The sequence below is a fragment of the Rhinatrema bivittatum genome, chromosome 3, assembly GCF_901001135.1.
Source record: "Rhinatrema bivittatum chromosome 3, aRhiBiv1.1, whole genome shotgun sequence".
NCBI classification, from domain to species: Eukaryota; Metazoa; Chordata; class Amphibia; order Gymnophiona; family Rhinatrematidae; genus Rhinatrema; species Rhinatrema bivittatum.
Window position 1 is genome coordinate 408,056,989 of NC_042617.1, and position 15,237 is coordinate 408,072,225.

The 15,237-nt window shown below is 40.5% G+C and overlaps 1 protein-coding gene across 2 annotated transcripts in view; it reads left to right on the forward strand.

Annotated features, from left to right (window-relative positions):
• KHDRBS2 (KH RNA binding domain containing, signal transduction associated 2) overlaps window positions 1-15,237 on the forward strand; it is a 1,412,749-nt gene that overhangs the window by 980,688 nt on the left and 416,824 nt on the right. The window contains exon 6 of one of the 2 annotated variants that reach the window (XM_029595673.1): window positions 2,257-2,456. In XM_029595673.1, coding sequence (XP_029451533.1) covers window positions 2,257-2,456 — 200 coding nt within the window. The remainder of the gene's footprint in view (window positions 1-2,256; window positions 2,457-15,237) is intronic. The other variant, XM_029595674.1, reaches the window with a different exon arrangement.

Consider the following 15,237-nt stretch of genomic DNA (forward strand, 5'->3'; position numbering starts at 1 on the left):
CTGCAGCAGCCTCCTTCTCCAGCTCCCGCAGGCCAAGAAAGATGAATCCCATCGGCCGCAGGAGGCTCATGCTGCTGTCTCCTTTCCCGATTACAGGCTGCTTCGATTTCTCGGGGGCCGATACTGCTGCCGCCGCTGCTACCTTTCCACACAGCACGGCTCTTTCTCCTTCCCACGTACCGCACTGTGTATCACTTCCTGTTTCGGGTCACGTAGGGGGAGGGGGGGGCAGGCACGGGAAGAAGAAAAGGCCAGCCGCAGGTGCCACAGCTTCTTCTAGCACCGCTGCCATTCCCACTGGGCTTGAACGTGCTGATAGCCCGGCGGCAACGGCAGCAGGGAAGGAAGAGCAGTAGGAGAGACCGGGAGCATGCGACACACCTGCCGGAGCTTGGCGACACACTGGTGTGTTGCGACACACCGGTTGAAAAGCGGTGGTTTAGAATAGTTGTAGGACTATGCAACATTCCAAGAAATGAACTGGTAATAAATTTTAAACAAATTGAAGAAATTAAAGGGTGAATATTCAGCCACTATCCAGCTACACAAATTAGCCAGATAAACGTATTTATTTAAAAAACTTTATGTCAGCATTAATTCTTATTATGTTTGAGACAGCTTACAGTTTACACATACATAAAATAAAATATACATAGAACAACATTAAAAAAGACATTCTGTACAATAATACAAGAAGGCCTGCATTGAAATCTAATATGAACATCAGACTTCAATTAATGACTTCAAAGTATTCAGCAGTGTGGCTGTGCCACCAAATATACTCCAGTTTCATCAAAATGCAATAAGTATCACATGGATAATGCCAATGATAAGGAAAAGGGGCATGGCTATAATAAATTTATAATTACCACATCATGCGCTATCTTAGTGCTCTGCATGGGTAGTTTATCGCAACGTGCGTTAAAATTTTCACGCCCTGCAATACTTATAGGAGGGCCAGCTAGTAACTCGAGGTGAGGATTTGGTGGTAGTCTAGGGTTTGGGGGCCAGTTTAACATGCAGAGTGAGATGTACGAACAGCACAGTAGATGTGATTTGGAATGAGGAAAATCAGATCAAGGTGAGATTGCTTCAGTGTTCTCTCGCCCTAGCTTGATAGTATGCTGGTAGAGAGTCCATCAAGTTAGGGCAAGAGAACATTGTAGAAATCTCATCTTTGTGTGACTTTCCTCACTCCAAATCACGTCAAATCTTCACCGAGGTCTATCATGCTATTCGTATGTCTCACTGTACAATTAAAACTGGCTCCAAAACCCTAAACCACCACCAAAACCTCACCTTGAGTTACTAGGTGGCCCTCCTATAGTGGTATCAAGAGTTGATAACTATGTGCACCACCCCAGAGGCTCTCTCTCTCTCTTCCTCCCCCCCTCCCCCCCACACTAGGACAAAAGGTCCAGTGAAAAGCATGCGATAGCATAAGACACGCTGTCACACAGTGCAATAATGCCCCTCATTTTCATTAATCCCACCCAAACCCCTCCCCAATCCTGCCCCTTTGAATACATTTGCCAAATTTACATTCACGCTGCAATAACTTATGCGTGCGTTATGGCGTTAACACCATAAAGCATTTTGATGAATGACCATGTTAGTCAGCTATCTTCTAGTTAACTGGATACGATTATCTGGCTAACATTAGGGCAGCTGAATATCAGACATACACTTATCCAGCTATGTTAAATAATGCTGAATGTTGGCATTTATCCAGTTAGGGGTCAGGTTCATTAGGGCTTTTTTCCCATTTTGTGTCTATTCGAAAAACCCTTAAAGCCTGATTTTAAAAGCATTTCCTCGAGTAAAACTGGGTTTTACTCAAGCAAATGCACTTTACTCGAGTATGTGGGCTTTTGAAAATTGCTACAATAGTAGTTACATTTACGCGCGTAACTCCTTTTGAAAATGACCCCCTACGTGAATCAGGTTCTTAGCTGGCTAACAATTCTTAGCTAAGTAGATGTGGGGTTCAACACCTCTTACTTATGGAAATCAGTAATGCTGAGTGGATCTTACCATTGGAATCTATTAGGTGCTCCCAAGTGACCCAGATTGGCCATTGTCGGAGAGAGAGCATGCCAGGCTCAATGCACCAATTGTGTCAGCCAGCATAACAATTTAAGAATTACATCTGGAGCTTAAGCCTTTCTTCATATTTCACTATCAGAGAGCATTTATTTATATAATTGGAACAGATCTTCAATTAATGTTCTCCATTCTACTATTTATTTCTCTTAGGGGACGTGGGGGTGCAATTCCTCCCCTTCCACCAGGAAGAGGTGCTCCAGCACCCAGAGGGACTGCAGTGGCGCGTGGAGCACTTCCAGTTCCTCCTGTAGCCAGGGGTGTTCCTACACCTCGAGCAAGGGTAGCTCTCGGAGCTCCAGGATACAGACCGCCTCCACCACCAGCACATGATGCTTATGATGAATATGTAAGTATGACATGACTTAATCAGTTAGCCTTCTCGTTTAAATAGCCCATATAAGACCATGCTGTGATACTTAGAAAGAAAACATTATTCTGTGCAAGATTTTCAAAGCATACACAATGGTAATGATCACTGTAGTTTACATTTCTCGCAAGTGCAAGAAGTTTGATCCCATAATTACTGTGTACATTCTTTTCACAGTGCATGATATTTTTTCTTTTCACAGTATATGATTATTTTTAGTGTTTATCCCATGTGACATAATCTGTGACAATTATACATGCATAATTGCTCAAAAGGTTCAGGGAAATTTCAGAAGAGTTAAATTAAACATTTGAAAATCAACAACTTTCATGCAAATATTTTAATTATGCAAGATGAATATTGTCACTTTGCATGCTTCAGAAAATTATTATAGCACCTAGGGATCAGGGGATATATTTTCTTTTAAATATGGTTAACTTTATTTTTTAAATTACATTTATCGGTTTTCTGTAAACTAATGTTGTCTAATAATGTTTTTACTTTATATGTATTCAGTTTCAAATAATTCCACAAGTGATACTTGCTTACAGAAAAATCAAGATTTCAAATAGGAAACAAGAAAATATAAATCAGAGAAAAACAATTTGGAAAACCTGACATTAGTCCACAATTAAGTAAATTTGTTTTCTAAACATTATTTCATGAGGAAATAATTTCCTTTCAAGGAAACATTATCCTACTTTTGATGGTATTCTGCCACTTCAGTTGTCTCTTGATTGTATATCTTCATATATAGGATGCAATAGGGTCTTTTCATGTTGATACTGAATGCGGGAAAAAACCTTCATATTTTATTTGCTGCTTTATTGCTGTTTTAAAAATCCTACATAAGGATGAAATCAGTTTAAGCAGTTTTGCAACTATTCAGTAATACATTTATTTTCCACTCTGTTCAATAATGCATAGTCTGAATGAATGCATTGATTGTTAAGGATGTGTATTCATTTGAAATGAATTAGTAAATGTGATGAATGAGTCTATTTTAAATTTGGTTTATTGTTTCCAAAATGAATGGATAGTGCCTCCAAAAGTATCCAAAAATGTTCACTTCATTCATTTTCAGTTATATTATAATCTATGGGGCAGGCAAAACTGAATTTTTTTCTCTTCAAGTTAGCCAGAGCAGAGCAGGGATGGAAAGATACAAAGAAGATGCAGAACCAATAAAGGTGAAGCATTGTTTTAACCAGCCTATCTTAGCATGAACTGAATTCCTCTTTTTTGTTTTTCAATCTGAAAGTTAAACAAAAATGTCACTTTGAGCAGTCACCATTTTAGAATATAAGAACATTAGATATGCCATATTGGGGTCAGACCAAGATCTATCAAGCCCAGAATCTTGTCTTTGATAATGGCTAGTTCAGGTCCCAAGTACCCAACAGATCCCAAAAAGTAGATCTATATTTATTGTTACTCCCAAGGGCAGCAGTGGCTTTCTCTAATCTACCTGGAAATAATGTTGTATGGAAGTTCTCTATACCTGTTTTAAACCCTGTCTGCTATGCTAGTCCCCTTGGGCACATTTTCTGGCAACAAATTCAACAGCTTGATTGTACATTGAGTGTAAATGTACGTTCTATGATTTCCTTTAAATCTGCTGGGTGTTAGTTTCATGGAGTGTCTACTGGTTTTAGTATTATTTGAAAGGGTAAATAACAGCTTTTTTTTTTATCTACCCATAGCATCCCACTCGTGGTTTTAAAATTTTCTATCATGCTTCCTCTCAGCTATCTTTTCCAAGCCAAAAAGCCCTAACTTGTGTAGGCTCTCATCATAGGGCAGTCATTCCAACCCCTTTATGTTTTTTGTCACTCTTCTCTGCACCTTTACTAGTTCTACTAATTCTCCTTTGAGATGGGGCAACCAGAACTCCATACAGTACCATGACATATGGCAGCACCATGACTCAAATAAAGAGGCAATATGATTTTCTCCATTCTTTTTTTGGATCATTCCTAATATTCTATTTATTTATTTATTTATTTATTTATTTATTTTTAGTTTTTATATACCGATGTTCCTGTATAATATACATATCACACCGGTTTACATGGAAATAAAACTGATGCCTCGGAGAGGCAGTTTACATCGAAACATTTTTAATCAAAACAGCACACTGAGCTGAGGGTTTCAATGTATTCTTCACAACGACTCCAAAGTACTTTTCCTGGATGGTGACTCCTAATACAGAACCCAGCACAGTGTACCAGTAGTTGGGATTATTTATCCCTATGTGCATCACTTTACATGTTTTACATTAAATTTCAGCTGCCAATCAGAAGCCCAGTCTCCTAGTCTCATAAGGTCCTTCTGCAGTTTGTCACAATCCACTGATGTTTTAACAACTTTGAACAATTTTGTGTCAGCAAAGGTCCCAGTACAGACCACTGAGGTGAAGACATGACACTCAGCAAACCATCCTCTCAGCTAGTGGTTCTAAAACTTTTTTCTGTCGGCACACATCTAATAGATGATGCTCACTTTTATGACAAACTGAACACACGAATGCCACAGGACTAAATGGAAACATATACTATGCATCCACAGGAATTCCCCCTCCCTTCCCTCAACAATGCAACCGCAGACTGCGATCCCAGGCTGAATATGGTCCTATTTACAGGGTAGATGGGAAACCTTGAAGAGGGATGCCAGCATGGGGCTTGGAGGTGCCAAGGAGATACTTCATTTTAAAATATTTGACAAGGAGGGATAGGGAGAAGGCTGGAGGGCAGATCCAGTAAATGACATATTTTTTAAATCTAGTGGCATTTGAGGGGGTCCTGGCCTGCCAGAGAGTTTATTATTAATAGTGGTGGTGGGGTGGGAATTTGGTCCAGAGGCCCCCGGTGTTTTTTTGTTTTTTTTTACAGGATTGCCACTTACCTGGTTATCTTTTGAAGGAATCCTGTTTAGTGCATATCGCATATTCTTCCACTATTTTGTACCATTGGGTTTTTGCTACCCAAATGCATGACATTGTACTTTATAGAATTAAATTTAAGTTGCCAAACTGAGCCATTCCCCAAATTTCTTTAAATTATTTTGCATCATATCTGTGTCTCCACCTAGTTGCAGAATTTAGTATTATCTACAAAAAGGTCATTGCATATTTAAATGTTTATTTTATTTATTTCACCAGTTTTTATTCCATCATTTCCAATATGTTCAAAATGGATTACAAAAAACACACGTAATAATAAAATTAGTAATACATAAAACAGTTAAAACATCCAACCACAATTTACATATTACAAAAATTAACATTAAAATCTATCTATAACTTGCAGGGTCATTTTCGCCCACTGCGGTTCTGGCTGGGCTTCACACTTTTGGGAAAAGTTGTTATTTTGCGCGGTACTGCCGGTGATAATGCGGAAAACATTATTGCCTGCTGCGCTGCCGGACTATAACCCCACCCAAACCCTGCCCACACTCTTCCCGTTCCCCTGATTTAAATTGTACCACCATAATGCAGCCATTATTGCGATAAGGCCCTAACACTAGTACCCCATGGCAATCCATAAATTGTTCTGATGGCAGCACTCTGAACTGAATCAAGAACATGGGTAAGATATTTCGGTAGACTTATATATAGCGAATTGCAATAATCTAAATTGCAAAGGACTAACGATTCAACCAATACGTGAAAATCTTGAAATGGCAAATACTGACATAAAGGGTGAACTACTCATAATTTAAAATATGATATTTTTGATACCTTTCTGATATGAGATTATAACATAAGATGAGAATCCAGAAACACAACTGGATTTTGTACTTCTTCCTTTAGTACTATTGGCACCCCATAAACACAACATTCGGTTTCTCAAATTATTAATCCAGATCTACCTAAACAAAGGATTGTTGTTTCACTACAGTTTAAGACTAAATTCATTTATTGTCATCCATGACTTAATCAAGTTCTTTCTCCTAAAAAAACTTCTCAAATGGGAAAGTATTAACCTCAGAACTGGGAATGTAAAATTTCACATTGTCAGCTTACATATGATATAGAAAAGCTAAAGAAGATAAAAGCTGACCTAATGAACACATATGCATATTAGAAAGAGCCGCTAACAAAGTGGAACCCTGAGATACTCCTACAGAATGAGAAAGCTACTCTGACCAAATGTCATTAGAAAGAACTTGCCGTTTTCTTTCTGAGAATGAAGATGGAAACCACTTTGCCAATCCTGCCTATCTCTATCCTTCTAACAGAATTAGAGCCAGGACCGATCCCCGCAACACTCTGCTGGTAACCTGTCTTTCCTAGGCGTGAACTCCATTGATCACTACCTTTCGTTGCCTTCCTCTTAGCCAGTTTCTAACTCAGTAGGTCACTTTTGGACCTGCAAAGGAGAACCTGCAAGGGGAAAAGGAAGCAGATCTCGCTGGCTGCTTCAATTATGTTATTGTCACCCCGATTCATCTTGGAGCTTTCCAGTTGATCACCAAATTTATGCGGGTTCCAGGTACTGGGGAAAATCAGGATAGTGGCTCTGCAATTTGGGAGAGGATTAATTAAAGGTCAGACACAGTGTAATTAAGTTGTTAACGTATTGTGCTATTCAGCATGCAGGTGCAGTGAGAACTGAGGATTTAGGTAACTTTTTAAAGATAAACAGGACCTCTGAACCATGAGTTTTTAAAGTAGGATTCAATTAGTTTTTGCCCCCAATTTCTAGCTTTAAATTATTTTAAGTCCCCAAATCCTAATGTACAAAGCCCAGTCCTTTTGAAATGTATGTTTGCCTTATTTCAAAATGATCCAAAGTAATAAAAGAATGAAAACTTAAATATATTCCATTATTACAAATGCAGAGTGAAAAAAACTCACAATAAATTCTCAAAATATAGTTATAAAATATTCAACAGGCCTTTAAAAAATATATGTACTGTGTATATATATATATATATATATATTTTCCATGGATACAAAGGCTTCACTAATAAAATATTTGGAGTGTTCCTTTTGTTGTTTATTACTTATTATTCATTATCCTTTTCTTAATATTTGTTGCTTGTTGCTGCCACTGCTTTATGAAACTAGGGGATTTGGTCTAATTAAATTGTGAAACCTAACATGGAAGCCCAGCAACAATAATCAACATCTCGCCAATTATATGTCATGCATAATTCAATAATAACAGCATCTGTAAACAAATATCCATAAGATAAAATATGCAATGTCTGATTACAGTATTTTAGAATGCGCAGTAGACTGCATTCTATCTGAACAAATGCTTTATTTCCATTGCCATGGTAACTGTAACAAGTCTAAGAGTTAATCTTCTTTTCATAAGCATTTATTAAAATGACCATTCAAGTAGCCCTCTATGTTTTTCCTTGGACGGTTGTCTCCCCTCATTGATTATGGATGTAAGCACCTTTCCAAGGCTCAGCTCAAGATGACTTTATAGTTCAGGCACAGCAACTATCTCCCTGCCCCCGAGGGTTTACAATCTAAGGGGAACATTCACAGCCCAGAGGGGAAAAACACTGCGGGACTAACAAAGTAACTGGTCCCACTGCTTTATAAATCCCATGGTATTTTTCCTGGAGGTAAAATACTGCCAGTGGAGGTAAAATACTGACAGTGGAGGTAAATGACCTTAAAGAAAATGTGATGACACCCCTGGGACTGTGGGGCCACTATTGCTTAAAGGGTCACTTGGATCTGAGTAAAGTCAAAATGACAAAAATACTTTGGGGTTCTCCACAGACCACATCTCCCAGTCGTGTCCCCCCCCCCCTCCCACACACACACACAGCTGGCCCTAATACACTTTCCTTCAATTAAAAAATCTGGCCCCCCTCATCCTCCGGACACTCCCATAACAAAATTTGTGCCTGGTGGTGTAATGGGAGCCCTAAATGGCTATTTTTAAAAATGGTGTTGACTGCTCCTAAGAACATAAGAACATGCCATACTGGCTCAGACCAAGGGTCGATGAAGCCCAGCATCCTGTTTCCAACAGTGGCCAATCCAGGCTACAAGTACCTGACAAGTAACCAGAAACTAAGTATATCCCACGCTACTGATGCTAGTAATAGCAGTGCCTGTTTTCTAAGTCAACTTGATTAATAGCAGGTAATGGACTTCTCTTCCAAGTACTTATCCAAATCTATTTTAAACACGGCTACATTAACTGCACTAACCACATCCCCTGGCAACAAATACTAGAGTTTAATAGTGCATTGAGTGAAAAAGAATTTTCTCCAATTAGTTTTAAATGTGCTATTTGCTAATTTCATGGAGTGCCTCCTAGTCCTTCTATTATCCAAAAGAGTAAATAACCGATTCACATTTACCCATTCTAGACCTCTCATGATCATAAAGACCTCTATCATATCCCCCCTCAGCCATCTCTTCTCCAAGCTGAACAGCCCTAATCTCTTCAGCCTTTCTTCATAGGGGAGCAGTTCCATCCCCTTTATCATTGTGGTTGCCCTTCTCTGTATCTTCTCCATCGCTACTATATCTTTCTTGAGATGCAGTGACCAGAATTGTACACAATATTCAAGGTGCAGTCTCACCATGGAGTGATACAGAGGCATTATGACATTGTCCATTTTATTCACCATTCCCTTCCTAATAATTCCTAACATTCTGTTTGCTTTTTTGACTGCTGCAGCACACTGAGCCAATGATTTCAAAGTATTATCCACTATGATGATTGCCTAGATTTCTTTCCTGGGCAGTAGCTCCTAATATGGAACCTAACATTGTGTAACTACAGCATGGGTTATTTTTCCCTATATACATTAGGGATGTGAATCGTTTTAGGACGATTAAAATTATCGTCCGATAATTTTAATATCGTCTTAAACCGTTATGGAACACAATACAATAGAGATTCTAACGATTTATCGTTATAAATCGTTAGAATCGTGAGCCGGCACACTAAAACCCCCTAAAACCCACCCCCGACCCTTTAAATTAAATCCCCCACCCTCCCGAACCCCCCCCAAATGAGTTAAATAACCTGCGGGTCCAGCGGCGGTCCGGAACTGCAGCGGTCCGGAACGGGCTCCTGCTCCTCAATCTTGTTGTCTTCAGCCGGCGCCATTTTCCAAAATGGCGGCGAAAAATGGCGGCGGCCATAGACGAACACGATTGGACGGCAGGAGGTCCTTCCGGACCCCCGCTGGACTTTTGGCAAGTCTCGTGGGGGTCAGGAGGCCCCCCACAAGCTGGCCAAAAGTTCCTGGAGGTCCAGCGGGGGTCAGGGAGCGATTTCCCGCCGCGAATCGTTTTCGTACGGAAAATGGCGCCGGCAGGAGATCGACTGCAGGAGGTCGTTCAGCGAGGCGCCGGAACCCTCGCTGAACGACCTCCTGCAGTCGATCTCCTGCCGGCGCCATTTTCCGTACGAAAACGATTCGCGGCGGGAAATCGCTCCCTGACCCTCGCTGGACCTCCAGGAACTTTTGGCCAGCTTGTGGGGGGCCTCCTGACCCCCACGAGACTTGCCAAAAGTCCAGCGGGGGTCCGGAAGGACCTCCTGCCGTCCAATCGTGTTCGTCTATGGCCGCCGCCATTTTTCGCCGCCATTTTGGAAAATGGCGCCGGTTGAAGACAACAAGATTGAGGAGCAGGAGCCCGTTCCGGACCGCCGCTGGACCCGCAGGTTATTTAAGTCATTTGGGGGGGTTCGGGAGGGTGGGGGATTTAATTTAAAGGGTCGGGGGTGGGTTTTAGAGGGTTTTAATGTGCCGGTTTTGCGATTTTTCGATTTTTCACGATTTTTCACGATATTTTACCCCCCCAAACGGCAACAATACGATTCCCTCCCCCTCCCAGCCGAAATCGATCGTTAAGACGATCGAGGACACGATTCACATCCCTAATATACATCACCTTGCACTTATCCACATTAAATTTCATCTGCCATTTGGATGCCCAATTTTCAAGTCTTACAAGGTCCTTCTGCAATTTATCACAATCCATTTGTGATTTATCCACTCTGAATAATTTTGTATCATCTGCAGATTTGATTACCTCACTAATTGTATTCCTTTCCAGGTCATTTATAAATATATTGAAAAGCACAGGTGCCGGTACAGATAACTGAGGCACTCCACTGGCACTGCCCACTCCCCTCCACTGAGAAAATTGTCCATTTAATCCTAGTCTGTTTCCTGTCTTTTAACCAGTTTGTAATCCACAAAAGGACATCACTACCTATCCCATGACTTTTTACTTTTCCTAGAAGCCTCTCATGAGGAACTTTGTCAAATGCCTTCTGAAAATCCAAATATACTTCATCTACCGGTTCACCTTTATCCACATGTTTATTAACCCCTTCAAAAAAGTTAAGCAGATTAGTGAGGCAAGACTTGCCTTGGGTAAAGCCATGCTGACTTTGTTCCATTAAACCATGTCTTTCTATAAGTTCTGTGATTTTGATCTTTAGAACACTTTCCACTATTTTCCTGGCACTGAAGTCAGGCTGACTGATCTATAGTTTCCCGGATTGCCCCTGGAGCCCTTTTTAAATATTGGGAGTACATTAGCCAGCCTCCAGTCTTCAGGTCACCCTGAGCCTACAGGATACTCCGGACCCCGAGTACACCACCAAGGACATATTTCAGATTAAGAGGAGTCCAGAAGGTGTGTGTGTAGGGGGAGGAAATATGGCCTTATGGTCCAGATTTTTTATTTAAAAGGAGGTGTTGGGGGTTTGGACGCAGGGCCTGCAATGGACCTTTAATTATATCTATATATATAATTGTTTTACACTATGACCACCTCTAGGTGTGGCAGGGGTTGAGACAGGAGGTATATGGAGACCTCCATATATTTTTTATCATTTGGTGGGATGCTTACTCAGAGATATAGGGCCCCCAGGTGAATCAAGACATGAGTTAGTGTCCTCATGCTCCCAGGGGAAGATAGTTACAACTCTTGAACTGTAGCTAATTTCATATCAACTAATGTGGCTTGTGATTTTCTTGGCAAATTGTGTTATTTGATTTATATAGTTTAAGCTGGTAAAGAACTGATTAGCATTCTTCTGCATTCTAATTAGCTCTTTCTAATAAGTGTGATGCTGGTAGCAGAATAACATGATGTATTTCAAATACCTTGTGTTATCCCTGCGTTAAGCTATTTACGACATGGTAAATGGCCTAACACAGCTTTGTGAATGAGCCCCTATGTTTGTAACTGAGGCAAGGAGGGTGAATTGACTTGCCTAAGGTCACAAGCATTATCAGTGTGAGATACAGGATTTGAAACATGGCTTTCTTGGTTCTCAGCTCACTGCGCTAATCACTAGTCTATTTCTCTACTCCACATCAGTGAGCCCTGAAAAAGCTAAGAGTGCCAGCAGTGCTTTAAACCAGCAAGTTTAAATAACATTGTCACCCTACAGTGGTCAGGTTTGATAGCTTAAAACAGTTTATTTTAATTTCAAGCACCACCTGTCTTTTTAATAGGAAGGTAGCCATGTGATGCAGCATGCTGTTAAATTAGGGATAGCAGCAGGTGGATACTAATAAAAAATCTGTTTTCTCAAAAGAATTATTTGGCTTTAGATGACAGAGACTGTATGTAGGGCAGCTACTTTGCTAAATGATTAATGATGAAAGTTTCCAATATTTTTGACATTTGCATAGGTACAAGGAAACCAATATCTTGAAAATCAGTATCTGCTTCATGTGTTACATAGCAGTGGTTTTTCATTAAAGGGACCCCTATGAAAGTGGTATAAAGGGAAATCGATCACTTTTATAATATAAATGTTGTTGCCTTATTGCTGTTTGTTGGCATCTATGACCAACAGATTTTTGCCTTATATCTTTCTTTTAACACAATTATTTTTTTTAAAATACTTTTGCCATTTTGTACCACATAACAGCGCCTATTCAGTAATAACTGAGGTGCAGCAACAAAAATATTCAGATTCTAATACTAGAGGTTCTGCTGGATTTAGAAAAGTTCTGACTCAGTATGCTGGACCAAAATAAAGGAGAAATGTAATGTCAATGAAAACAAAACATGTTTATTTTGAAACTGTACTGCCTTTTAAAGTTAACTTTTCCATAAAGAAAAGCATGCACTAAACAGGATTCCTTCAAAAGGTTTTATACCATAAAAAATATTTAACATCCATGTTGCTTGATTGCTGAACTCATCTTTCATAATAGTGAGGTTAAGGCACATAGTTCAAAACTGAAACAGGTTGAAGAGTGTAGTGACATTCTTCTTGAAAGTAGAAAATAAAATACAGTATATACAGTGCATTCAGCAAGTATTCAAACCCCTTTACTTTTCCCACATTTTGTTACGTTACAGCCTTATTCTAAAATGAATAATATGCATTTTTGATTCTCCTCAGTCTACAAACAATACCCCATAATAACAAAGCAAAATCAGGTTTGTAGACATTTGAGCAAATAAATTAAAAAAAAAACCTGAAATAACACATTTACATAAGTAGTCAGCCCCTTTGCTATGACACACAGAATTGAGCTCAGGTGCATCCTGTTTCCATTGATCATTGTGGAATGGAGTCCAGCTGTGATAAATTCAATTGATTGGACATGATTTGGAAAGGCACACACACCTGTCTATATAAGGTGCCACAGTTGGCAATGCATGTCAGAGCAAAATCAAAGCCATGAAGTCAAAGGAATTGTCTATAGACGTCCAGGACAGAATCTGCAGAAGGGTACAAAAAAATTGCTGCAGAATTGAAGGCCCTGAAGAACACAGTGGCCTCCATCATTCTTAAATGGAAGAAGTTTGAAACCACCTGGACTCTGCCTAGAGCTGGCTGGCTGCCTGCCCAACCTGAGCAATTGGGGAAGAAGGGCCTTGGTCAGGGAGGTGACCAACGACACCATGGTCACTCTGACAGAGCTGCAGAGTTCTGCTGTGGAGCTGGGAAAAACTTCCAGAAGGACAACCAGCTCTGTAGCACTCTACCAAACAGGCCATTATGGTAGAGTGGCCAGATGGAAGCCACTCCTCAGTAAAAGGCACATCACAGCCCACTTGGAGTTTGCCAAAAGGCACTTAAAGAACTCTCAGAGCATGAGAAACAAGATTCTCTGGTCTTATGAAACTCTTTGGCCTAAATGTCAAGCATCATGTCTGGGGAAAACCAGGCACCACTCATCACCTAGCAAATACCATCTCCACAGTGGAAAATGGTGATGGCAGCATCATGCAGTGTGGATGTTTTTCATTTGCAGGAACTGGGAGACTAGTCAGGATCAAAGGAAAGATGAACGCAACAAAGTACAGAGAGATCCTTGATGAAAACCTGCTCCAGAGTGTTTTTAAAGAGACAGGCCATCAAATAACAACACCCCCCAAAATATACAAATGGCCCTTGATGGTCTTGGTAGACCCCTGTCCACCCAAGGGCCACCTGTTAAGGCAGCCCCTTAATAAAAAGGTTGTTTAAAATGTAATATAAATCACATGGTGTTGCTCTTCCGCCTACCCAAACTCCTCCCATTAACATAAAACCTTTCCTGCCTCATACAAAAAAACTCCCCCCACTGGAATATGCTTCTCTGTTTCACTGAAAATCCCCTTTCCCCCCAGAGGTACCTTTCCAAAAATAATAAGTTCCTAGTGATCTAGGATAGGGACCCTTCCCCTCTCCCTCCCTTGCCTCAAAATAATTTCTTATTGGTCTAAGGACTCCAGTCCTCATCCCCCACCCCATGGATCCCCTATGCTTTAAAATGAATCATTGGTGCTGTAGTGGGGGCCCAGAGAAACCCCTAGGTTAGGGCCCTGTCAACACCTTTTTTCAAAATGGTGCCGAGTAGCCTTTGCCCCTACCATATGAAAGTGAGCTATTCTGGAAGCATATGCTTCCAGTGTAGTTCCCTAGGAGCTCTACACTGGAAGCCTCCACTTCCAGAGTAGCTTCCTAGCAACAGCACAAGTGATGTGCCCAGGGATGCTGCTACCACAATCCAGGGTGAAGAAAAATCATTTTGGAAGGGTTAGGGTTTCAGTTGGGGTTTGGAGAGGGGAGGGAAGGGTGCCCTGAAGGGTAGGATTTCTAAAAGATTAGATGGGACCAGGGAATGGGGAAGAGATATACCTATCTGGCCCTTTTATTTGTATAATTACAAGATAGAAGGGGTATGAGCTGGCAAGGCTGCACCCAGCAAGGCCAAAGTTTTGGAACTTGAGTAGGAGGTGGGAGGGTTCGATGTGCTAGGGTTCGTGATCTCTTTTTTTTTTAAAATCCTGCAGCTTGGCTTTTAACTGACTATATTCTTTTAAATGTAGGGGGTTAAGGATAAAGTTATAGCACTAACCATACATGAATAACTTTACATCAAACAACAAAGAAATAATGTGTGGCAAACTATTTACTGGTCAATATAATTTACAGTAAATTTTTTAGTAAGTGCATATAATCACAGATACGTCACAAGGTTTTTGTATTGGATATACATTTATAAAACAATGGTATACACAAGGACCCCGATACGGCCGTGTTTTGCATCAGGGGTTGCGTCAGGGGGACCGCAACTTCTAAGAGTCTGTGAATGAAGGGCAATTCAGTACGAGGAAATTTAGATGGATCGTATGCAGTTAGAAAGAATGTCAGACTTGCAGGCCAGTGAATCTGAGAAAGTTTAAAGATGGTACACGAAACTGTCGTGGGAATTGCTTGCTTAACTTTTCTTTTTTAGCTTTTGCCATGGATTGGGCGAACCCATCCGCGTAACTGAAGCAGTCAAAGATGTGCATGTAGGGGCATCAA